This window comes from Electrona antarctica (genome assembly GCF_951216825.1).
Source record: "Electrona antarctica genome assembly, chromosome: 4".
NCBI lineage: Eukaryota > Metazoa > Chordata > Actinopteri > Myctophiformes > Myctophidae > Electrona > Electrona antarctica.
In genome coordinates, this window is record NC_136809.1 from 43,049,945 (window position 1) to 43,077,635 (window position 27,691).

At 44.5% G+C, this 27,691-nt stretch overlaps 1 protein-coding gene across 1 annotated transcript; it reads right to left on the reverse strand.

Annotated features, from left to right (window-relative positions):
- Positions 1 to 735: 735 nt before the first annotated feature.
- wdr17 (WD repeat domain 17) lies at positions 736 to 26,633 on the reverse strand (the record flags this gene model as incomplete). The annotated part of the gene is given in 31 exon segments (XM_079498543.1): positions 736 to 1,250; positions 1,858 to 1,955; positions 2,287 to 2,366; positions 3,109 to 3,210; positions 3,491 to 3,593; positions 4,119 to 4,260; positions 4,905 to 5,016; positions 7,317 to 7,456; positions 7,853 to 7,952; positions 8,464 to 8,552; positions 8,633 to 8,765; positions 9,557 to 9,621; positions 9,920 to 10,075; positions 10,595 to 10,720; positions 10,933 to 11,063; positions 11,817 to 11,966; positions 13,652 to 13,738; positions 14,556 to 14,671; positions 15,295 to 15,459; positions 15,856 to 15,942; positions 16,549 to 16,631; positions 16,927 to 17,018; positions 17,757 to 17,925; positions 18,431 to 18,618; positions 19,242 to 19,364; positions 20,610 to 20,672; positions 20,675 to 20,815; positions 21,017 to 21,127; positions 22,800 to 23,030; positions 25,989 to 26,172; positions 26,511 to 26,633. Coding segments are annotated over 31 exon segments (3,810 nt in total). The 3' UTR covers positions 736 to 1,130.
- Between the last annotated feature and the right edge of the window lie 1,058 nt (positions 26,634 to 27,691).

Below are 27,691 nucleotides of genomic sequence, written 5' to 3' on the forward strand. Positions count from 1 at the left end.
CGATTTTTCCAAAGCATACATTCCTTATTCCCCACTGGTGCCCACTGGACCTTGGTTGAACTACAACCACTTTGTAAAATGTGTTAGGCAACAAAAATGTATAAAAGACATCATAATCAGTGGTACAGAGGCTTGTAAGACAATCAAATATGGTGATAATTGAAAGTCATAATTATGTAAAAAAGCAATTTGTAGGTTGTTTTTTGTTTTAAATTTTATGATCTGATTGTATTTGTTGATTGTCTTGAGTTTGGTCGTAAAACATCTGTCATCTCTAATTTAGTGTAAAACACCTTGCAGCTTTTGTTTTGGAAAAACAACATTATTTTTTAAATTGAGGCCGCATATCTTGAATGGTGGTCATTAGCCTATTATATAACCAATGTGTATGGTAAAGCAGTTGTGCTTAACATGACCCTCAAATTTATATTATTATAATCTAAAAATACAGGAATTGTGCTGTTACAATGTTTCAGTGTATTTCTTCAAGATCCGTTTTTTGTAAAAGGGCAGATCTACAAGCATAGATCGGCTATGCTTGTAACGGATTATCCCCTCAAGGACTCCTGTGGTGGTCCCTGGATCCAACATTTGGAACCAATGTTTTCTGTTATTGTGGGGAAAGCTTTTGCTGAAAATAGCTGATCAACAAGCTCACAACGACGGATGCTGGTGTTTGGCATTTGTTTATGTAGTTTTTGTTGTTATTTATTCCCTATTTGTGCCACAGAAACAAGTAAATCTTCATTATAAAAAAAACATAACTGTTTGGAATCCGCAACCAACAATAGAGCCAGTGTAAAATTGCAACCCAACAACACAGAAACATCGTCTACTGCCATTGGTGATGAATGTCAACTTATTCGCCAATATGTCGTCATCAATCAACGAGGCAAATATTGGCGGATACCGATATATGAGCGATATATCGGCACATCGCTGTTACAAAGCATGGCTAGCATGATCGTGTTGCTTCCTCCACCTTCCTGCTGTAACATCCTCTTCCTTCAATGTCCGTTCTTTCACATTAAAGTCAAGACAGGGATTTGATCTGTGTGTGTGTGTGTGTGTGTGTGTGTGTGTGTGTGTGTGTGTGTGTGTGGGGGGGGGGGGGGGGGGGGGGGGGGTGATCAGAAGGGGTTAATCCGGACCCCGGTCCCCAGAGGGGAGAAGGAGTTCACTTTAGCCCACATCAGAGCATCGTTGAGGGCGATGGCTGATTTACCGTCCTCCAGGAAAAACACCGGACCCTGCAGCACATCAGCCAAAACAACATCATCAACAGTGGAAGTACATTTACTGTACATCAGTACAATTTCAAGTTACCTTTTTTGTTTTCTTTACACCTTTTTCTCCTCAATTTAATCATTATGCCCATTGTTTCCTCCCCACACACATTGCTGTGTTGTGTCACTGCTGTTGTGTCCTACTGGCTCACCTGCCAGTGAGGAGCCCCCACCGGGAGAGGCTTCGTCCTACTCCTCCCACGCAACATTCCCTGCTGAGAGCTAGGGGCCCGTAGAATGACACAAAATATTGTGTTTGTTGTCATGATTTGTCACTATCCGAGTTGGCTTTGTCCACGGCTCGGTATAGACTTAATCATCACGCTAAATATGTATATAGGTTGTGTACACTACAGGTTAGAAAAAAATCCCTGGCTTTGCTGCCGTCTCTCTGTCACTTTGTAAACAAACCACTGTGCATGTGCGTGCATATGGTCGTGCATGAGACAGACCTACGTCCCCATAGCCTGGAGGGATGCGACACTCTGATTGGTTCAGAAACTAACACACACATCACACACACACACACACACACACACACACACACACACACACACACACACACACACACCTGTATTCTGTGTCCAGTGAAACAGGACAGCTGTACATCAGAGTGGCTCGGTAGATTGGAGCCTGTCACATAGTCAGGCCCACACACCACCAACACACCTAGGCAGGCAAACAAGCAAACAAACAAACACATTTAACTCACTTAATCGCTCTAATCCTAGTGCCACTATTCTATGGCTGAACATTTGAAGATATTTGGTGTAGAGGGACAAATATATGGGCGCCTAGTATAGAGCCCTGGGGGACTCCGGGTTCTATACTATAATGGCATGCCCAAAAAATGGACAACACAGTAAAAATGACTAATAGCAAATTGATGCTGATTAATGATTGTCTACAGCAAAAATCCACTCGGCTGAATTTAACTGTCAATGTTAATCAAGTGTTCTTCTGTAGGAAAATAAATAAATACAAATATTAGTGTGGTTACCAGGGTCCAGTGGCTGGATTCTCTTCAGCAGACAGTTGTATTGTTCTCTTTGGCCTTCTGAAGGAACATCATACACACATCTGATGGACAGACAGACAGACAGACAGACAGACAGACAGACAGACAGACAGACAGACAGACAGACAGACAGACAGACAGACAGACAGACAGACAAGACAGACAGACAGACAGACAGACAGACAGACAGACAGACAGACAGACAGACAGACAGACAGACAGACAGACAGACAGACAGACAGACAGACAGACAGACAGACAGACAGACAGACAGACAGACAGACAGACAGACATTCGTTTTAGTTGTGGTTTTGGCACCACCCCTGGTATCTTCACTGACATTTCACATGTGCGTGTAAATGTGTGTTTATGTGACTGTGAACATACTTGTTGTGTGTGTGTGTGCACGCCCGCCATGCGTCCAGCTCTACTGACAGTTGTTCTATCTTCAGAGGAATACAAACCTCTCTCCTTTTCAACAGCTGGCTGAGGAACACGCACGCACGCACGCACGCACGCACGCACGCACGCACGCACGCACGCACGCACGCACGCACGCACGCACACACACACACGCACGCGCACACACACACACACACACAGCAGCAGTTTAACTCACAAGTTTAACTCACATGTGACCAAGAATCGATGGTGGTTAAACAACTGAAGTGATATTGATGAATTCCAAATATTATCAAAGTATTCTTGTATCCTGGACGTCATCACAGCCTAGGTAACGCTCGCATGCACGCACACACACACGCAAGCAAACAAACTATAGTGACAATTGGTTGCATACTGTACCTTGTGTACTCATACAGAGCAGGCACAATGTTGAAGTATTTTCTTTTAATGGCCAGCAGAGCTCCTATATAACCACACAGTATCAGTAACTCACTGCGAGCTCTGCACGTGCGCACGCACGCACGCACACACGCACGCACACACGCACACACACACACACGCACACACACACACACACACACACACACGCACACACACACACACACAGACACAGACACACATAGAGAGAGAGAAAGAGAGAGAGAGAGAGAGAGAGAGATAGTATAGTAGATAAGTAATATACAGTATAGCTGTATGGCACTATAGAAATGTATAATAATAATCATAATGATCATAATCATAAATTATGATATGAAAAATAATGAAATAAGGTGGTGTATACTCAGTGAGCTTGGTCATGAGGAGGTGGTCTGTTCTGATATAACTCAGCAGGTCCAGGATTGGTTGGACACTATCCACCGTCCAATCAGATCCACTCAGCTGCTCTGGGGAGGCAGGACATCAACTTGACTGGTGGTCAAGCACATTTATGGTAACAGTACAAATCCTCAGTGTTGTGTGCATTGTGGCCTCCTGGTGGTGCTACAATAGGCCAATGTGAAAAGGGTGCTAGTTCTTCGGCCTAGTGGGAATGTGCATGCAAACGTTCACGGAAATCACATGCTGCAAAACGGACCAACCCTGCATACGTTGTAAGCCAATGTCAGTGTCTCAGCCACACCTTGGGCCTGGTGGACACAATGCACACTGGGGGTTTTACAGTGTACAGCTCTATGAGCAGGAGACATTATTTAAGCTCTAACTTCTGCTCTTACACTGTATATAATACTAGATCTAGTCCTACATTGTGTTGATCAGTGGTGTGACTATATTCTCATGCCCCTGGACAGTGTTGGTGCCAAGTCTGGTGTTCGCAAGCACACACGCACGCACGCACGCACGCACGCACGCACGCACGCACGCACGCACACACACACACACACACACACACACACACACACAGTGTTTACCTTTGACATACTCTAAGCCTACACAGAGAGCATTCTCTGGCTCAGGACTCAGCAGGTGGAATTTGACAGCGGTGAATAAGTCTCCTTCCAACATGGCCGCCTGCGCCAGCGCACTACACTCCTCTAAGAGCGGGATGCCGCACTGCAATGATACACACGCACAATTTGGTTAGAGACAACATGCCTAGAGGTTCCCTGTGAGCTTTTAAATCAGCTATTTTTCTGAATTGTCTTGTAATGAAATATATAGTGCTTAAATGAGGTGGTTAAAGAAGTACTTCAACTTTGTCAACCATATCGTTATATAATTGGTCCTCACTAATGCTCATTATAAGATGGCACCATTTTTGTCTACTCACTCTGTGTCTCATTGGTGGGTTTTGGGCAGTTCAGAAACCTGCCTACCAGTGACACCATCAACAGGGAATACGAGAAAATAAAAAAATATCTTTGTTGAAATGACTAAAACTGCCTACTGATGATGTCACTGCAGGCAGTTTTCTAAACTGTCCACATCGTCCACGGAGACTCAGAGTGAGTACACAGAAATGGTGCCGTCTTGTTTACAACATGGTGGACCCTGTTGTAAACAAGTGTAATGCTTAATTGGGTCGTCCACTCACAGTTAACAGCCTTTGTATTGAGTTTGTGCTTGAAATGTACTGTAATTCTGCAAACTGTTAATACAATTTTCAATCAATCAATCAAAAGCATTATTCAGGACCAATTATGTGAAGATAAGGTTGAAAATGAAGGATGTGCTCCTTTAAGTGATTTCTGACTCACCCTCTGGTGCAGAGCGTTGATGTGGGCGGAACTTCCAGTGTGAAAGGCACAGAGTTTGGCCAATAGCAGGTGGTTGTCGGGGATCATGTGGAGGAGGTCAGCTGACAGCTCCCTGGACGGGAACACACAAAGGACAAAAATATACATTTTGAATTACTATGAATGGTTTGTGCAACCACCGAATCAGCTTTGTCATTTGTCACATCACAGGTTTACAGAAGTAAAACAAAATCTGTGAAATTCATTTTCGTGCATGGTTCCTATTGTATCGTATAGAAAAAAGAAAGAGCTCAAATTATGTCTTCATCGGATACTTGCTTGGCAAAGTACTTTATGCATGTCCTTTTTGTACACAGAAACAAAACAAAAACGGAAAAGGGATGTTTTTTTGTGAATTTATAGGATTATAGAAGGATAATAAACTATGTCTAAAACCCATATCCATAATAATTTCATTCTTCTATAGGTCTGCTAGATGTGCTATTGTTGCTATGTTCTGTAAGTGTACATTCCTATTGTGGATAAACTATCAACTGTATTCTCTGAGACATCTGCCCTCAACTGGTGGCCTGTTGATGAGGTATAAAGGGTATAAGGTATAAAGTATGAGGTATGGTATGAGGAATAAAGTACAACAGCCTTGTGTTCATACAACAGAAAGATTGGGTATTGTGTAAGACTGACGTTATGTATCTTTTTCAGGACCTTTCACTGCTTCGTCTCAACCATTACTCTATGGCTCTGGTCTCAGACACCGCGGTGAATTTTTTTGACATTCCGTTTCTCTCCAAAGTTGAATGTTGCCACTACTGTTGGAGCAGCCATAAACTAGAAATGTTGCAATTTTGGAAAAATTGCATAGTGTGGTTGCCGCAATCACTTATATAGGCCCCTCCACTCATTTTGCTAGCTACCAATGTCACGTCAATGTCACGTCACGCACATCAAAATTCTGCCTGTGGTGTTTTAATCGGATAGGTCCGGAGATTATGTGTACCAATTTATGAGAGATTTGGACAACATCTGTAGGAGGAGCAAAAAGTGTGTTTTGAAGAAAATTCTAATTTGGTGGAAAATCTTTTCTGACGCAAATGGGCGTGGCCTATATGGGAGATGCGTCATGACCCAAGGAATCCATGGAAAAAGAAACTTTGATTTTATGAACGTAGAGTCGGCTGTTATAGCGCCACCATGAGGCTGACTGATGTAATTCCTTTTCAATTAATTTTCATAATTATTATGAACCTCCTCCCCAAGTCTTGTAAATATGGCGCTTACGGTCTCCGAGGGAAAAAATACTTAAATTAGAGCCTTAATTAGTCTTTAAGATCTATGGAGAACTAATTACTTAATATCAATTAAACTATACAACGGATCTCAACGATAAAGCCGGTCGATTTGACATATGGCTCGAGTGTGTGCGGCAAAAACTGTGGGAGGAGTAGCGCGGCAAAGTATTGCTCATTTACAGTTACAGGCAACCACACTAACTACACAGGTTAGTGTTAGTAAAAAGCAGGTTAAAGAGAAATGTTTGAGCAGTCTAACATCAGTCTAACACCATTCAATGTAATAGAAGAGCCGACTGTTTACACAGCAGATATGTCGTCTCCGCCTACAGGAAATACATTTGCTGTGACCATGAGACCCGTTTCTGTAGGCCTATACTGTATGCAGTATGCACACAGAATAATTCGTGTTACTTCCGGGCCCCTTCCCTATACTTACCGATGATACTAATGAAGGCTCTGTTCCATTCTGATCAAACAGAGACAGGATGCTCTAGTGTGCATGTTGGCTCACTGGAAGCACTCTGCTACAACAGTGGGTCTCAAAGTGTCCTAGAGTGGGTTTAAAATGGCCCCGTATTGGTGTGAACACGGGTCCATTTGGTTCCATTTGTACACTCTCAGAGTTGAAATTAAAGGGATCCACTCATATTCCGACGGCACATTAGTCCGACAACGTGGCTTTGTGTGCGGTTACAGTTAGGGTTAGGCACAGGGTGAATAATAGAGCGAGTCGGACCAACGAACCGTTGAAATAATGACGCTGACCCGAAATTGAGAACCACTGTACAATAAATGGAACAGTGCCTTAATTAATTACTATCATCGGTAACACCTGAAGTAGGCCCGGAAGTAGGAAGAGTTCTTTCCAAAATGGATGCTGTGCATATAGCTATAGATATTATAAAAATAGATTCCTCATTGGCCGCTGCAGTTCGTTGGAGCGATGTGTGTTGAAGGAGGGGCGGAAGAATTTACACTGGGAGAGGAAGTACGCCGGAAGTGTGGAAGGCACGTTACGTCACGCTGCCACTCAAGTGATTACTGGCCAATCACAGTGCATCTTTTCCGGGACTTACAGACCCGAACATGCGCTCTAAAAAATGATCTCAAATGATCTCACCAGCTTGCTGGCGTCATGTACTTCCTGGCCAGTAGTTCCAGGCAGTAAGCTGTGCTCTGGTTGGCTGCTTCTCCCAGGACCACGCCCACGCAGACGGCCAACTCCAACTCGTTGCCGCGGATCAGACTGGACATGGCTAACTGAGGAGAGATGCACAAACACAAATAATACATGATTGGCTTCCTGGCACAGGGTAAGATTAGATTTAGGAATAGTTTTACTGAGGTTAGGAATACGGTTATGTTTAGGAATAATTTTTACTAAGGTTAAGGTTAGGTTTAGGCATAGTTTTACTGAGGTTAGGAATAAGGTTAGTTTTACTTAGTTTACGGTTATAATTACGGTCGGTTAGGCATAGTTGCAAGAAGGCTAGGAAGGAATAACAGTCAATCACAGTGACTACTGGCAAATCACAGCGGAGATTCCTGGATCCATATGCACACCTCTTTCTCTCTCTCTATCTCTCTCTCTCTCTCTCTCTCTGCACGCACGCACGCAGTCGCACAGACGCACGCACGCACGCACACACACAATACCTCTATGTTGTCTACAGCTAGATGACAGCAGGCTGCCATCACAGAGCGGCCATCTTGGAAGTACCACTCAGCCAGTTCCTCAGACACCCTGTGGAGCAGACTGCACAACACAACACAGTTAGCCTGCAGTACTGTAGCCCCTGGCCTCAAGAGGCCATTGTAAAGCCAAAATATGCCCTAGCATCACACAAAAGCATCAAAAGCAGCAACTATTGCTTATTTCTTAATTTTAAATATGAAAAGTATCAGTTTTGGACATAATGAAGTTTCCTATTTAAATAGTAGTATTTTTCGGAATATTTTCCTAACTTGTTGATTGTTCTGCAAAAGACAGGTGCCATTAAAAACATAATTATTTTGCTGATTTCAACACACCCGTGTGAAGCGAGAGGCGCTCTTATCATCATACATCATCTCATTCTGGCCAATCACAATTTGCGTCCTCACTTCTCTGTCTTCAATGTTTGTGTTCACACAAACCCCGAAAGCTGGGCGTAGGAGGGGCTAGCGCCCATCAATAATGCTATTTGCAATTCAAAATCGAATAACCTAAAACACAAATCTAAAATCCACTGTCCAATATAGTGTGTGCATGCGCACAGCGAGTGTACCTCTGGTATTGTTGTCTGTTCTCTGCATCGTTGCTTGCTTGATTGACAGCGGAGCTCTGAGGAACACGGATGTTGCCTTCACACGCCCCCTGAAGAAGATAGCCTTCATCATTACCATCACCTCTCTCTCTCTCTCTCTCTCTCTCTCTCTCTCTCTCTCTCTCTCTACCTGTGCCACCAGCAGGGCTGCAGTCAGCTGTCCTCTGCCAGTGAAGAAGCTCACTAGTTTTTTCACGTCTCCGGTGGCGATGCAATATGGGATGACATCATCATTGTCCTCTGCCATCAGCTGGTCAGCTCTCCTGGGGGTGGAGAGAATAGAATAGAATAGAATAGAATAGAATAGAATAGAATAGAATAGATACACTTTATATGAAATTCTGGTCTAAAATTCAGTGAGTGCATTTAATTCTTTCTGCGCCATCTACGAACATATTCGGACCCCTATTGGCTATAGGGTACGGCAGGGGCCAACTACGTACATGTTCGTTGACAACCGTATACTCCATATATGAAAGCGGCGACTGTCAATTTACCTTTTAGCATTGCTCCGGTTGCTATGCAGTGCCTCCGTCCCCACCAGCTATGGTTTTTTTTCATTATAACATGATTTTCAAAGCCCTGTATCTCTAAAGCTTCGAGCGCTGTCCATGGTGAGCCGTCACGCATCCCGATGATCGTATTTAATTTGTGACTTTGCCTCGCATCGCTCCGGACATGTTTCTGACGAGAGGTAAACAGTGTGTGCTAATGCTACTGGTCACTGTGCTCACAACAATAGCCCCCACCTCACTGATAACCCGGAAATGAAACGATGGCCCGTAGACTGAGACTGAACGGCTGGTACATTAGCACGTTAGCTGTGCTTATGCTATACCACCTAGCGGGCAGCAAAATAATTAAATTACATTATAATGTGCTTATAAGGCATTACTTAGTCAGTTATAAAGGCAAGGTTGGAGAACTGTTCTGACGTCTGAAATGGAATAAAAATAACTAGCACTTGTACACAACATAACTGAATTGACTGAAAAAGGCTCAAACGATTCTCAATTTTAAGTTCAAGTTTGAAAAAAAGAAGAAAGAAAATTACCTCTGCATGAGTTTTTTCCAGTACTTCATAGAAACACCAGGGGCGACCGACAACGCCTGGTCCCACTGTGTGTGTGTGTGTGTGTGTGTGTGTGTGTGTGTGTGTGTGTGTGTGTGTGTGTGTGTGTGTGTGTGTGTGTGTGTGTGTGTGTGTGTGTGTGTGTGTGTGTGTGTGTGTGTGAGAGAGAGAGAGAGAGAGAGAGAGAGATAGATAGAGAGAGAGATTATTGTTTTTTGTTTTACTGTTTTTTTCTTCTAATTCTTCTTGATTACACACATTCTCCCTCCCAACTATATATATATATATATAGTACCCAAGTAGCCTATACCTGTGCCAACTCCACCAAGTAGGCCTATATCCTACCTGTCCCAGCTCCACCATGAGTTCACAGTATCTCTGGATCTGTCCCAGTCTGAGATGGATCTGTGCTGCTTCCTTCAGCCTGTCCTCCTTACTGGGAGCTCCGATGCCTCCTCCAAACTTAGACATCTTTACTATGGTCAACTCCTGAGCCTCTGACTGGAGAGGAGAGGAGAGGAGAGGAGAGGAGAGGAGAGGAGAGGAGAGGAGAGGAGAGGAGAGGAGAGGAGAGGAGAGGAGAGGAGAGGAGATTTTTTGTGATGTATGACGATAAGAGCGCCCAATGTATATGACGATAAGAGCGCCCCTCACTTCACACAAGTGTGATTTTTTTCCTGGTCGTGTTGAATCTCGCCCATGCGCCATAGAGCCATAGAGTAAGACAGAGTTACGACAACTCTGTTTACTTCATGGGGCCAGTCCAATGGCGGCTCTTCTACATAGACTTCTGTTGGCGAATAGGGACACCGGAAGTTTACGGAATACATTGGAGTCTATATGGGCTCGTGGGAGTATACATGAACCACGTGACCGGGCTGTTTTCTGCCCCCTCGATGTCGCAACTCTGTCTTACTCTATGGCTCTGGCCCATGCCTAATCAATAATAATAAGAATAATAATTGCAGTGAAAAATAGATACATGTACAATTGTACATAATAGTTTTTCTGCAGACGTACAGTTTTAAAGCGCAGTAGGTGTTTCATATGCATCACTCCCTTTCCATAGCTAGGTGGCAGCAGAGAGTCATCCTGCCCATTGATGACTGACACCAAGTCCCACAGGTTGCTGCTTCCCCCTGGAGGCTGGAAGAGGATATGCACACAAGTGTACAATCACACAGTTATTTGTTTGTTTGTTTAGTTATTTATTTGTTTATTCATTATTATGTGCTATTCTTGGCTTTGGTACACTAGTATATCCAAACTACGATCCTATTAGGACAATGTTATATGGTACAATAGTAACCAAACTAGGATCCTATAGGATATACGACATATAAATGTACTGTAGTTACCGAGAAGCTCTCCGATAACCAGCGTAGCTTTTTGACCCTGACGTCCGACGTCAATTTATCCAGCTCCTGCTTGATGTCCCGGGACACTTTACCACAGAGCAGGGGCGGCGATCCAGGAACCATGGCTCTGTCTGGACAAACATAACATTACATGATGGAATACCAGTTACTGCTCTGTATGTGAACAAACATAATGTAACATGATAGAGTACCACTGAACCATGGCCCTGGACAGGATGTACAAGTACACCCCCATGGACATGATGTGTATGTAGTATACGTACACCTCCTGGACCTCATGTACTGTACGCCCTTTGTAAATGTCACTGGTACGTCACTAATGTCACTGGTATGTCACAGGGACTTATTTAACTCCAATCCACCCTTGATGCTGAGTGCCAAGCAGGGAGGCTTTGGATTCAATTTTTATAGTTTTTGGCATGATCCACCCCAAGGATCGCACCCTTATACCTCCCAATCTCAGGGTGGACACTTTAACTACAAGGCCACTCAGCTGGGATTCAAACCTTTTTTTTCTTTTTTTTTAACCCAACATATTTACACGTAGTACCTGAGATAAGATATATATAGGTGTGTGAGCATAGCGGCCGATGTGTATGTGCACACACACTTTAGTATATAGTGTAGCCGTTAGTTAAAGTGATATAATAAAAAGACGAACACACAAAAGACAAAAGTCAGTGCGTTGTACATGGGATTAACGCAAACTGTTACAGTAGAGTGTCCGTGCGTGTCAAACGCATAATCTACATAAAAAGACCGACACAGACACTGGTGTAATCCACGGGTATAGGTCCATGAGGTAGAGCGAAGAAAGTGCATGTTTCCTATGATCTTACCAGTGTTTCCTATGATGATCTTACCAGTGTTTCCTATGATCCTGTCCCAGGGCTGCTCAGTGAGGACATGCAGCAGCAGAGGAGAGATGAGAGGGGTCAGAGACCACAGCCGCACCGTGCTGTCTCTGCTGCAGCTGGCCATGGTGAAGGGTCGGCTGGGGTGGCACGTCAACCCTGGTGACAACATAACAATGAAGAGTCACGTCAACCCTGGTGACAACATAACAATAAAGTGGCACATCAACCCTGGTGACAACATAACAATAAAGTGGCACATCAACCCTGGTGACAACATAACAATAAAGTGGCACGTCAACCCTGGTGACAACATAACAATAAAGTGGCATGTCAACCCTGGTGACAACATAACAATAAGTCAACCCTGGTGACAACATAACAATAAAGTGGCACATCAACCCTGGTGACAACATAACAATAAGTCAACCCTGGTGACAACAATAACAATAAAGTGGCACATCAACCCTGGTGACAACATAACAATAAGTCAACCCTGGTGACAACATAACAATAAAGTGGCACATCAACCCTGGTGACAACATAACAATAAAGTGGCACGTCAACCCTGGTGACAACATAACAATACAGTGGCACGTCAACCCTGGTGACAACATAACAATAAGTCAACCCTGGTGACAACATAACAATAAGTCAACCCTGGTGACAACATAACAATAAAGTGGCACGTCAACCCTGGTGACAACATAACAATAAGTCAACCCTGGTGACAACATAACAATAAAGTGGCACATCAACCCTGGTGACAACATAACAATAAGTCAACCCTGGTGACAACAATAACAATAAAGTGGCACATCAACCCTGGTGACAACATAACAATAAGTCAACCCTGGTGACAACATAACAATAAAGTGGCACGTCAACCCTGGTGACAACATAACAATAAAGTGGCACGTCAACCCTGGTGACAACATAACAATAAGTCAACCCTGGTGACAACAATAACAATAAAGTGGCACATCAACCCTGGTGACAACATAACAATAAGTCAACCCTGGTGACAACATAACAATAAAGTGGCACGTCAACCCTGGTGACAACATAACAATAAGTCAACCCTGGTGACAACATAACAATAAAGTGGCACATCAACCCTGGTGACAACATAACAATAAGTCAACCCTGGTGACAACAATAACAATAAAGTGGCACATCAACCCTGGTGACAACATAACAATAAGTCAACCCTGGTGACAACATAACAATAAAGTGGCACGTCAACCCTGGTGACAACATAACAATAAAGTGGCACGTCAACCCTGGTGACAACATAACAATAAGTCAACCCTGGTGACAACATAACAATAAAGTGGCACGTCAACCCTGGTGACAACATAACAATAAAGTGGCACGTCAACCCTGGTGACAACATAGTGATTTCCACATTTTTACATTTCATAATGTACCTGCAGTTTGATAACATTGCTGTCGGACAGAAACCTCTTAGCTCCATATTTTTATCTGGAAAAGTGTCATTTTTGGACATAGAGGTTTCGACCTGCCAGAGCCGATGTGCAAATTGGAGCAGGGTTTCTCAAAGTGCGACCCCAATCTACAATGCTAGTCCTTTGGCAGCCTTTTATCTGTTTTTATCATTTGTTTTTGTGTTTTTACCCTGTTATGTGTCTTAATCTGTCTTTAGTTGTATTACATTTTATTCATTTATTTACTTTTACTAAGTGTTACAGACCCTTAAGCCTTAACCCTTAACGGTCTGTAACACAAAAATATAGACACAAATAAGGATTAAGGGATCCATTGGGACCTGTACTGACTGTACTACATGTGCTGTTGTGTTAACAGTACTGGTACATTCTCACCATAAACATCAGCTCCATGATCGAACACCGTGTCTAGACATGTTCCATCTCTGGTGTCCCACACTCTGATGGTGTAATCCCAGGACCCTGAAACACATCAGAGCATCACTGTTCATTTAACTCAGAAGAGTGTACACATGGAACCAAATAACTAAATGAAGTTACTATTACTGTCGGCATCATCAGCCAGAGCGCGGGAATCTATCCCCGGTTCGCAACACGCTAGACCTCTGGCTCTGGGAGATGGATTGCTGAGGAGAAGCGCCAAATCTAGCACCAGCTCCCAGTACTTACCGCACCAAAGCCGTGCTACTCATACGCAGAGTAGGCGGTGCCCGGGATCAAACCCATGAGCTTGTGGTCAACCGGGAGAGCACATAAACATTGTGCACCTCAATGTTAATAAACTGTATAGCTAACATGGAATATGCATAATAATTTTATATGGTGATCGGATTGGATCATCATGATGCGGTTTACAGAGCCTTGATGCGGTTTACACAGCCAGTGTGAAGGCAAACGCAGCAAATTAAATATGCAATAATGATGCAACTTCTCCACCAATTCGCATCGAGTCTACAGAAGTAGAAGTGTGAATGCGACCTAAGTTAAGGCTTGCTGGATGCATGTTTCAACCCCTAGTATGTCTGTCAGAAGCCCTTGAGGGGTGATTTCACCCGCGTGCCCAGTTGGAAGGGTAAGGTCTGATAATGACCATACAGATTCAATTGCGTGAACCCTGGCATCCCAATTTTGGGCATGACTGAAATCGTTTGAAATATCAGAGCCAAAAAATAGTCGATCTACGAGCTCAAAACGCGTTGCGTATATCTGCTATTTTAGGAAAATGTTTCCCCAAAAATAGTGGTTAAGTGGCTAATGTGTGGTTCTGCAGCAGCCTTACCTGAGGTGAGTAGATATGGGATCTCTGTGTTCCACAACAACCCTCTGACCGGAGCTGTGTGACCACTCAATACGTTTATACACGCGTCCTGTGTGTAGTCCCAGATACGCACCGTACTGAAGGACAGGACAGGACAGGACAGGACAGGACAGGGCAGGGCAGGGCAGGACAGGACAGGACAGGACAGGACAGGACAGGGCAGGGCAGGGCAGGGCAGGGCAGGGCAGGGCAGGGCAGGACAGGGCAGGACAGGACAGGACAGGACAGGGCAGGGCAGGGCAGGGCAGGGCAGGGCAGGGCAGGGCAGGACAGGACAGGACAGGACAGGGCAGGGCAGGGCAGGACAGGACAGGACAGGGCAGGGCAGGACAGGACAGGACAGGACAGGACAGGACAGGACAGGACAGGACAGGACAGGACAGGACAGGACAGGACAGGACAGGACAGGACAGGACAGATGGTAATGGGATATGGGAGAAGATAAGTTATACAGCCACAAAATGCAGTAAAAGGGAAATGTTTCACTAGCATCTCAAGTACAACAGACAAAATGCACGACTTAGTTGTATATCCTGTTTCAATACAGTAACCATTTATAACAAATAATAAAAAAGGTTTGTACAACCTTATGCACACACAAAAAAGAAGGAATTTTCTTTTGTGTATATACTGTACAAAACTTGTCCTTGGCATGAAACGGTTTGAGAAGAAGTGTGAGAGCCAGAGTGGCTCTTCTTACCCATCATCAGATCCAGAACACAGGATTCCTTCTCTGAGAGGAGACCAGCGGACATGGAACACCTTGGCCAGGTGACCTGTGAACACTTTGAGAGGCTGGTCTGAACTGGTGGCCAGATAGTAAACACGCACGTTCTTATCCTCACAGCCTGTAGCTATCATGTCCCTGCAAGAACGCACACACACGCACGCACGCACGCACGCACGCACGCACGCACGCACGCACGCACGCACGCACGCACGCACGCACGCACACACACACACACACACACACACACACACACACACACACACACACACACACAGCATTTGTATAAGAAAGATCTTTACATATATACATTTGAATTAAATGTTTTATCAGAATAATTGGTTAGATGTGCAGACAGACAGACAGACAGACAGACAGACAGACAGACAGACAGACAGACAGACAGACAGACAGACAGACAGACAGACAGACAGACAGACAGACAGACAGACAGACAGACAGACAGACAGACAGACAGACAGACAGACAGACAGACAGACAGACAGACAGACAGACAGACAGACAGACACATACTTGTTATTCTGGCTCCAGTCACAGCCAAACACTGCAGCAGGATGTTTATATTTGTGAAGGACTTTCCCATCAATGTTCCTGATGATACTGCAAACAATATGACAATATACTGATGATACTGCAAACAATACAACAATATGCTGATGATACTGCAAACAATACAACAATATGCTGATGATACTGCAAACAATACGACAATATGCTGATGATACTGCAAACAATACAACAATATGCTGATGATACTGCAAACAATACGACAATATGCTGATGGTACTGCAAACAATACGACAATATGCTGATGATGCTGCAAACAATACGACAATATGCTGATGATACTGCAAACAATACTACAATATGCTGATGATACTGCAAACAATACGACAATATGCTGATGATACTGCAAACAATAGGCCTACAGCAATACAACATGATACTGTAATCAATAAGACCAAACAATATGATATCAATAAGACTTAAAACTTTCATGCATTGTCTAGTTAGTAATTATAATAATTTACCCTCCCAAAAAAAGTTTTCAAAAGAAGAAAATATTTCATTAAATTATCAGTCTTCCTTGGATAAAAAGAAAAAAACCCTCCAGTGACTACACGGAACCACCTTTAGACTGAAATGTGTTGAGACATTCAGACTTTAGACATAAACTAAAGTCTACCAGAGAAGAAGGTTACTGACCAATATCCATCTCCACTACAGGTAGCGATCCTCTTTGAGTCCTTATGGCTCCACGCTATGCAGAAGATACCACTTTGACCATGCTGGGGGAGAGAGAGAGAGAGAGAGAGAGAGAGAGAGAGAGAGAGGGAGAGAGAGAGAGAGCACAAGTGCACATTTCAAGTCGTACAATTGGATTGGCTTATAAAAAGTGGCTTCAGACTGTTCTAGAGAAACTCTGAAATCCATTCAGAATGACGTGCAGGGACATCATACGTCCTGCACACACAACACTTTACACATTAACCGCCCGACCTGCAGCCTGTGGGTGATCTTCTATCTCTTTGGGTGCTCTAACTCAGAGAGTGTACGAATGGAACCAAATGGATGCAAACAGACCTCGTTGAAGCGAGTGATCATCTTTCCTTTCTTCACATCCCAGATGAACGCTCCGTTACGAGACGTGGCCCCTGCTATGCAGTTCAGATCTCCTTCACACAACGTATACATACACAGAGGATAGGAGAGGAGAGGAGAGGAGAGGAGAGGAGAGGAGAGGAGAGGAGAGGAGAGGAGAGGAGAGGAGAGGAGAGGAGAGGAGAGGAGAGGAGAGGAGAGGAGAGGAGAGGAGAGGAGAGGAGAGGAGAGGATTAATCGCTATAGGCTAAACTTGGTACTTGCATTAGACAGGTAGAGAGGGCAGCCTTAAAAACAAATGTTTGTTTGCATCCACAATTTCAACAAAAACACACTATGCTATGTGCACTTTCCACCATGGACAGCTCAAACAATTCCACTTAAATTAAATTAACTAGAGCGGTGGCCCGTTGGAGCCTCTACAGCGGTGCCCGCTGGGCACTGGCCTACTTGGAACGATGCAAGTTGGAAATGCATGCCCCACCCAGATAATATGTCTGTGTCCTTTTATGCCCATATATGGAGTTCTTTGTCAGGCATGCCCAAATATGGAGTCTATGCAGACGTCAGAATGATGTCAGAACAGGCCAGCTCCATATATGGACACTGGGCAGAGGCCTTTTGGGGCAGTTCTGGACAACCGTGGGTCCGACACACCGGGCACTGCACTCCCTGTGCTGGTGTGGAACGCAGGTGTCAAATGTGATTACAACCGTACACACACTCACACAGACAGTGACGTGGTGTGTGTGTGTGTGTGTGTGCGCGCGTGCGTGCGTGTGCGTGTGCGTGTGCGTGTTTGCGTTTCATACCAGGTGCCCAAGACAGAGAGTACACCACTCCTTCATTCCCCGGGGAGGTGTACACCGCTGTGAGGGTGTTGGTGTCCCACACTTTAATGGTGCCGTCGAAGCTGGCTGTGGCCAGAAGGTTGGGGTCGTCTGGCTTAAATTTACAGTCAAAGATTGTCTCCACGTGACCCTGGAGAGAGAGACACGACACACTCAGTGGTAATGAAACATACCTGTAGGCTACTGAACACTGTGAAATCCAGAGGCCAGGGCCCTGCATGTCTTCTATAAGGATGCCTCTAAGGGGCAGGCAGCATTATGGCTTTATGCACAGCAGCCATATTGGACAGAAATTGGGCCTCTTCGTTACTTCCTTCATGTATTACCAAATACCAATGATAAGGCTCTGTTCCATTGAGTGTAGCACAGGGGTTCCCCAATCTTTTTGAGATTGGGGAATTCCAACAACTGGCTTTGTGTGTGCCCCTGTGACGTCATGTGGCATCATGATAAAAGGTGCCCCTCACTTCACACTATCATGTGCAATTTAATAAAATGTGTGGATTTACAGCTGTGGTCTACGAAGAAGAAGGAGAAGAAGAAGAAGAAGAAGAAGAAGATCACCAACACTACGACAACAACAACAACAACAACAACAAAACATTACAATATTACATATTTAAATGTAAATATACCAAGTCTCGTAGAAAGTCCCACTTCTTGGCTCCCATGTCGTAGAGGCCAACGCCTCCGTCCATGAAGCAGCACACAGCGTGTCCGGGAGGAAGAGAGAAGCACTGGTTCTGGGACAGAGTGGGAGGAGGGACCGCCTCACTGGTGGAGCTGGTGTACTGGCTCTTACTGGGAGAGCTGGAACCCACAGCTAAGAGAAAGATCACCCATATACATTCAATTAAGTTGAATTAACCCATTCAAACTCTCTCTTACTGGGAGAGCTGGAACCCATGAGAGAAAAGAGCACACATTCATGCAATTAGGCCAGTGGTTTTCAAGTCAAGGCCCATTATTTATTCGGCATCTGAGCCACGGACCGCCATTTGATGAGATTCAGCCTCTGAGATTTTGTTGTCATTGAATAAGATTTTATCAACAGTTCTAAATCAGACTCTTAATGGTAAACGGTGCATTTATATGCCTTCATCAAAAAGCACTGTGCATTTAATTTACCCAATCACACTGACGGCAGAGGAAACCATGCAAGGCACCATTCTGCTCATCGGGAGCATTTCTGGGTTCAGTGTACTTCTCAAGGACACTGGAGCCACTCTACCTCCTGAGCCACTACCGCCCCAATTACTTCATATAATACATGCAGGGAACATGCTTACATTGCATCCATTTCTGCATACTTGGATTTAAGCATATACACCACCTTTCTATAGAACACACTCACATAAAACATCTTAGGCTAAAAGGATAACACAATTGGTCCCGGGGACTTGTTTCCATTGTGGTCCTTATATGTTCAACACATGCATGCATCACCTTTCTTGGCGGGAGGGGAGTTGAGGACATGCAGGGCGTGGAAGCCTGTCTTCTTCAGTTTGAAGTTATCCAGAGGAGTGGAGCGAGACACATTCCACATCCTCAATACTCCAACCTGGGAGTCTGAAACACACACACACACACACACACACACACACACACACACACACACACACACACACACACACACACACACACACACACACACACACACACACACACACACACACACACACACACACACACACTTACAGTTTAGTACAATATGTACTTGGATTACATACGACAAATATTAGTTCTCCAGTGGTTCGATCCCCGGCCGGGTCATACCAAAGACCCAGTGCCTCCCTGCTTGGCACTCGATCAGCATCAAGGGTTGGGTTGAAGTTCACCCAGTTGTTAATGTGTGAGGGGTTATAAGCCATATCTCCAAAACCGTTTTTTATTGCATTTTTAGACGTCTATTAGACAAAGAAATTCTCAGTGGGATGTATCAGTTCATCATTAATTAATCATAAACCCCCAGAGGGGTGCCAGGACAGACACAAAGTCTGTAACTCTTAGAGTGTGCAGATGGAACCAAATGGACCCTCTACGGTACAGGTCCATTTGGTTCCATTTGACTGAACAGCTCACGTACCTCCGGTGATGAACATGCCCGGTGCAGAGGGCACCCAGGCCATAAGGAACAGCTCACGTACCTCCGGTGATGAACATGCCCGGTGCAGAGGGCACCCAGGCCATAAGGAACAGCTCACGTACCTCCGGTGATGAACATGCCCGGTGCAGAGGGCACCCAGGCCATAAGGAACAGCTCACGTACCTCCGGTGATGAACATGCCCGGTGCAGAGGGCACCCAGGCCATAAGGAACAGCTCACGTACCTCCGGTGATGAACATGCCCGGTGCAGAGGGCACCCAGGCCATAAGGAACAGCTCACGTACCTCCAGTGATGAACATGCCCGGTGCAGAGGGCACCCAGGCCATAAGGAACAGCTCACGTACCTCCGGTGATGAACATGCCCGGTGCAGAGGGCACCCAGGCCATAAGGAACAGCTCACGTACCTCCGGTGATGAACATGCCCGGTGCAGAGGGCACCCAGGCCATAAGGAACAGCTCACGTACCTCCGGTGATGAACATGCCCGGTGCAGAGGGCACCCAGGCCATAAGGAACAGCTCACGTACCTCCGGTGATGAACATGCCCGGTGCAGAGGGCACCCAGGCCATAAGGAACAGCTCACGTACCTCCGGTGATGAACATGCCCGGTGCAGAGGGCACCCAGGCCATAAGGAACAGCTCACGTACCTCCGGTGATGAACATGCCCGGTGCAGAGGGCACCCAGGCCATAAGGAACAGCTCACGTACCTCCGGTGATGAACATGCCCGGTGCAGAGGGCACCCAGGCCATAAGGAACAGCTCACGTACCTCCGGTGATGAACATGCCCGGTGCAGAGGGCACCCAGGCCAGACACTGGACCGAGGCGGCAGCCGAAGGGAAGCTGAAGGACGTGATGCAGGTCAACGCCTCACTGTCCACCAGCCTGATGCCATTGTGCAGGTTAGACACTGGACAGACAGACAGACAGACAGACAGACAGACAGACAGACAGACAGACAGACAGACAGACAGACAGACAGACAGACAGACAGACAGACAGACAGACAGACAGACAGACAGACAGACAGACAGACAGACAGACCAGTAAATATTGCATCTATAGCAAATACTACGTATCCCAGCAAATACAGTAAATACTTGCATCCTACCCAGTAAATAGTCAGTGGACAGAGGGTCCCATTCCAGAGCAGTAACTGGGTCTTCTTCGTCTGTTCCCTCTAGAGACTCTGGACGGAGCACATGCTTCTGGCTCTTACAGCCTGCAAAGACAACAAAGATCACACCTGTGTGAAGTGAGGGGCGCTTTACCAACCCTTATCATCGTACATCCTCACAATATAAACAAAAACAGATCAGAACAGCCACATTTCCTCATCACGTGATGTAATACATGTTTAAAAACAGTTGCAGACACTTGGGGGTAAGTCTGCAATCAAAGATTTAAATTGACCGTATGTTATGGGAGAACAGATATTTAATTTAAGCTGTAGGTCATTTGTACAACAATTTACTAAAATAAATGTAATTTAGCTGTGCAGTAAAAAAAAATGTCCTTCATACAAGCCCATTCCGAAGCCCGCTATTCCGACGCACGGCCATTCTGACTTGCCGCATTACTCCCTAGTCGGAATGGAAGTATATCGGAATGCCACTCTGTCCCCTTTTCCCAATTAGACCTGGGAAGCATCTGTGTCATTTAGCAACACAGCGCTTATCAGAAAAATTTGATTAGGATTTAGAAGCCATTTTTAAAATGGGCCTCAGGTCTAAATGGGTTAAAATGACTTATGTATAGCCTATTTATAGTTATTGTGCATGCTTGTGGACAGGCTTTTATACCACATAGGATATGATGGATGGATATTATTTGTGGATGCAGCTGCACTTTTCTGTGCCTTTCATTGTCTCTACCAGGCCGAAGGCATGGGGAGAGAGTATGTTTTGCCCTCCGCCTGTGTGTGTGTGTGTGTGTGTGTGTGTGTGTGTGTGTGTGTGTGTGTGTGTGTGTGTGTGTGTGTGTGTGTGTGTGTGTGTGTGTGTGTGTGTGTGTGTGTCCGTCCGTCCGTCCGTCCGTCCGTCCGTCCGTCCGTCCGTCCGTCCGTTAACAGCTAATCTCCGGCACCGGTAACCTGGCCGATGCCAAAAACACTCCCTAGATGAACCTCTGCCCCAGATTTTCCAGAACAGCCTGTTATAGTGCCACCATGAGGCAGCTTTTCACCATTTTTACCTTTAACTCTACCGATCTGCGTGAAACGTTGCATGCACACTCCCTAGAGGCCAAGGACAAACCTTTGACCTGCATTTTTCACATCTGCCTTTTATAGTGCCACCAGGAGGCCAACTTTTGTAAAACACATTTTTTGTTATTACTCCTCCAGATTTTGTCCAAAAATCCCGCAAATCGTCACACAGTATCTCTATAGTCATGTGTTCAAGCCGGATCTGTCCGATATTTCATATTCCATCGCAATTGGCTAACATTGGCTTTCAAAGTTTTCAGGATTGGTTTTGAACAAAAAGCCTCTAATCATGAATGCAGCGTGCAATTTACGTGCAATCTTTCGCACACTTTCTTACTAGGCTGAGGAATATATCCCACCCTTTTCACATTGGCCTGTTATAGCGCCACCAACAGGTGGATTTTTGCAAAACACATTTTTGGAACAAAATGCCTCAAATCATCCAATTGCCATCAAAGGCATAAGAAGAAATGGCATCCTTTTCACATTGGCCTATTATAGCGCCACCAGGAGGTGACAACCTGACCTGGCCTGGTGGAGACCTGTGCCCCGAGGGGCACTTTTTCTAGTTTTCAACTAATTGTGCATATGGGTTTGTGTGTGCTAGCATGCATAGACAAAAATGAAACATGAATACACAGACAGACTGATACTTTTCATTTTGTTTGTATTCCCGTCCAGGTTTTACCTGGCTGAATGATAGACAGACTGCCGTCTGTGTGTCCAAACACCAGCTTCCCTCTCTTGGCAGGGTGCCACCTGAACAGGCAGATGTCAGAGAGGAAGGAGTGGGCCTCTTTGTGCACCGTGACCCCCGGGTCGGGACCCCCGTACACCCACACGTACAAGGGTCCACGGAGGGACACGAACGCCACTCCGTCTGCAGAGTGCCAACACCAGCTGACTGAAGCAGGGATTCCTAGGGGAGGGAGAGGAGAGGAGAGGAGAGGAGAGGAGAGGAGAGGAGAGGAGAGGAGAGGAGAGGAGAGGAGAGGAGAGGACTACAAAAATTAATGCACATTATGAATTAAGCATCTATTTCAAAAAATGGTTTTAAAACATAAAATGAGGTCTGCATTTATCCAATAAATGTATCATGTACATATTTACCAGTTGAATTATGCCAACTAGGCTATAGCCTACAAAAAATGATGGAGCTTACAAAAGAAAAGAAAAGGAAGAAGAAAAAGGAAAAAAAAGACCTGTAAACCTGTGCTTCTGATTACATTGTATCCTGTCCCATTTCCAATGCTGTCTGCAAATTATCAATACACATCTATAATCAGTACCTTTAGTGATGTCCAGTTCATTTCTAATTATTACCTCTTTGGCTCTTTATTGTTGTCCACTGTATCTCTAGCTTTAGTATTTTCCAGTGTATCTCTAATCAGTATACCTTTAGTGATGTCCAGTGTATCTCTAATCAGTATACCTTTAGTGATGTCCAGTGTATCTCTAATCAGTATACCTTTAGTGATGTCCAGTGTATCTCTAATCAGTATACCTTTAGTGATGTCCAGTGTATCTCTAATCAGTATACCTTTAGTGATGTCCAGTGTATCTCTAATCAGTATACCTTTAGTGATGTCCAGTGTATCTCTAATCAGTATACCTTTAGTGATGTCCAGTGTATCTCTAATCAGTATACCTTTAGTGATGTCCAGTGCATCTCTAATCAGTATACCTTTAGTGATGTCCAGTGCATCTCTAATCAGTATACCTTTAGTGATGTCCAGTGCATCTCTAATCAGTATACCTTTAGTGATGTCCAGTGTATCTCTAATCAGTATACCTTTAGTGATGTCCAGTGTATCTCTAATCAGTATACCTTTAGTGATGTCCAGTGTATCTCTAATCAGTATACCTTTAGTGATGTCCAGTGTATCTCTAATCAGTATACCTTTAGTGATGTCCAGTGTATCTCTAATCAGTATACCTTTAGTGATGTCCAGTGTATCTCTAATCAGTATACCTTTAGTGATGTCCAGTGTATCTCTAATCAGTATACCTTTAGTGATGTCCAGTGTATCTCTAATCAGTATACCTTTAGTGATGTCCAGTGTATCTCTAATCAGTACCTTTAGTGATGTCCAGTGCATCTCTAATCAGTACCTTTAGTGATGTCCAGTGTATCTCTAATCAGTACCTTTAGTGATGTCCAGTGTATCTCTAATCAGTATACCTTTAGTGATGTCCAGTGCATCTCTAATCAGTATACCTTTAGTGATGTCCAGTGTATCTCTAATCAGTATACCTTTAGTGATGTCCAGTGCATCTCTAATCAGTATACCTTTAGTGATGTCCAGTGCATCTCTAATCAGTATACCTTTAGTGATGTCCAGTGCATCTCTAATCAGTATACCTTTAGTGATGTCCAGTGCATCTCTAATCAGTATACCTTTAGTGATGTCCAGTGCATCTCTAATCAGTATACCTTTAGTGATGTCCAGTGCATCTCTAATCAGTATACCTTTAGTGATGTCCAGTGTATCTCTAATCAGTATACCTTTAGTGATGTCCAGTGTATCTCTAATCAGTATACCTTTAGTGATGTCCAGTGTATCTCTAATCAGTATACCTTTAGTGATGTCCAGTGTATCTCTAATCAGTATACCTTTAGTGATGTCCAGTGTATCTCTAATCAGTATACCTTTAGTGATGTCCAGTGCATCTCTAATCAGTATACCTTTAGTGATGTCCAGTGCATCTCTAATCAGTATACCTTTAGTGATGTCCAGTGCATCTCTAATCAGTATACCTTTAGTGATGTCCAGTGTATCTCTAATCAGTATACCTTTAGTGATGTCCAGTGTATCTCTAATCAGTATACCTTTAGTGATGTCCAGTGCATCTCTAATCAGTATACCTTTAGTGATGTCCAGTGCATCTCTAATCAGTATACCTTTAGTGATGTCCAGTGCATCTCTAATCAGTATACCTTTAGTGATGTCCAGTGTATCTCTAATCAGTATACCTTTAGTGATGTCCAGTGCATCTCTAATCAGTATACCTTTAGTGATGTCCAGTGCATCTCTAATCAGTATACCTTTAGTGATGTCCAGTGCATCTCTAATCAGTATACCTTTAGTGATGTCCAGTGCATCTCTAATCAGTATACCTTTAGTGATGTCCAGTGCATCTCTAATCAGTATACCTTTAGTGATGTCCAGTGCATCTCTAATCAGTATACCTTTAGTGATGTCCAGTGCATCTCTAATCAGTATACCTTTAGTGATGTCCAGTGCATCTCTAATCAGTATACCTTTAGTGATGTCCAGTGCATCTCTAATCAGTATACCTTTAGTGATGTCCAGTGCATCTCTAATCAGTATACCTTTAGTGATGTCCAGTGTATCTCTAATCAGTATACCTTTAGTGATGTTCAGTGCATCTCTAATCAGTATACCTTTAGTGATGTCCAGTGCATCTCTAATCAGTATACCTTTAGTGATGTCCAGTGCATCTCTAATCAGTATACCTTTAGTGATGTCCAGTGCATCTCTAATCAGTATACCTTTAGTGATGTCCAGTGCATCTCTAATCAGTATACCTTTAGTGATGTCCAGTGCATCTCTAATCAGTATACCTTTAGTGATGTCCAGTGCATCTCTAATCAGTATACCTTTAGTGATGTCCAGTGCATCTCTAATCAGTATACCTTTAGTGATGTCCAGTGCATCTCTAATCAGTATACCTTTAGTGATGTCCAGTGCATCTCTAATCAGTATACCTTTAGTGATGTCCAGTGCATCTCTAATCAGTATACCTTTAGTGATGTCCAGTGCATCTCTAATCAGTATACCTTTAGTGATGTCCAGTGCATCTCTAATCAGTATACCTTTAGTGATGTCCAGTGCATCTCAGTCAGACTCAGCACCTTTAGTGTTGTCCAGTCGTGCGACAGCCTTCTGCTCGGCAACGTTCCAGATGATCAGCAGGTTGTCTGCGGAGGCCGAGGCGAACAGGTCCAAGTTGTCAGGACACCAGCTGATGGCTGTGATGGTCTTCTTATGTTCTGACATGATGGAGCGCAGCTTGAACTCATTGTACTGTTGGTCCAACTGAGAGACAAGAGACACGTGGTTTAAACTCAATGTACTGTTGGTCCAACTGAGAGACAAGAGACACGTGGTTTAAACTCATTGTACTGTTGGTCCAACTGAGAGACAAGAGACACGTGGTTTAAACTCAATGTACTGTTGGTCCAAATGTCACTTATGTACTCACGCTATTTAACACTGTTACTGGACACACTATAGAAATGATTACTAAAACAATATAGAGCTATAACACTGTTACTGAACAAACAGTCTATAGCAATGATTACTATCACAATAATTATGAGCTATTTAACACTTGTTTAACATACAGTAGTAACATTACGTATACTGTAGATTACCTGGTAGATGTATATAGCCAGAGTAGCGCAGTAGGCAAAGCGGTCTCCGCTGGCTGCACACACATCTTTGTTCCAGGGCTGACAGCCGGCAGCCAGCAGGCCTACCTGTTTCACCTGAGACATGATGCGTCCTACCTGGGGAAGACAGACAGGAAGTTGTTAAGACATCACCATTACAACCTGTTTCACCTGAGACATGATGCGTCCTACCTGGGGAAGACAGACAGGAAGTTGTTTAGACATCACCATTACAACCTGTTTCACCTGAGACATGATGCGTCCCTCCTGGGGAAGACAGACAGGAAGTTGTTAAGACATCACCATTACAACCTGTTTCACCTGAGACATGATGCGTCCCTCCTGGGGAAGACAGACAGGAAGTTGTTAAGACATCACCATTACAACCTGTTTCACCTGAGACATGATGCGTCCCTCCTGGGAAGACAGACAGACAACACAACAGCCATTTACTGAGACAGGGCTATCCAACCAGGAGTCACCCTGGCTAGACCTGCAGGGACAGACTCCTGCGTGTTAACGTTAATTCCGACAATAAACCACTCCCGATCTACTTACTTATGGAGGGGATGCAAGGACACACACACACACACACACACACACACACACACACACACACACACACACACACACACACACACACACACACACACACACACACACACACACACACACACACACACACACACACACACACATAGCCACTACAGCATCGTCCACTCAGCCTCTGTTACCATGGAAACAGACGTGGAGCAGGATGTTGGTATCATGCACAAGTAGTGCTGACTAGTGAGACTAGGGCTGCAACGATCAGTTATCTTTTAATTATTCTATTGACTATACCTACTCCATTAAATACCGGTAATCACAAAGCGCAATAATTTGCAGCTGCCTTTTACAAAGGGCCATATCTTCCGGCAGGCGCAACACAGCACAAAGCCAAATAGCACCAGAACAATTAAGGCACATTTCAGTCTCTTTCCCCTAACGCACACGTAATGTTGTCTGGAACTGGTTGATCCAGTGCTCACATTCTGTGTGGGGTTGTGTTGGTGTTAAAATGAGGTGTGGCCTGGCTACTACAGCCATGCTATTACAGCCACAGACCATGCACTGAACTGTAACGCGCACGCACGCACGCACGCACGCACGCACGCACGCAC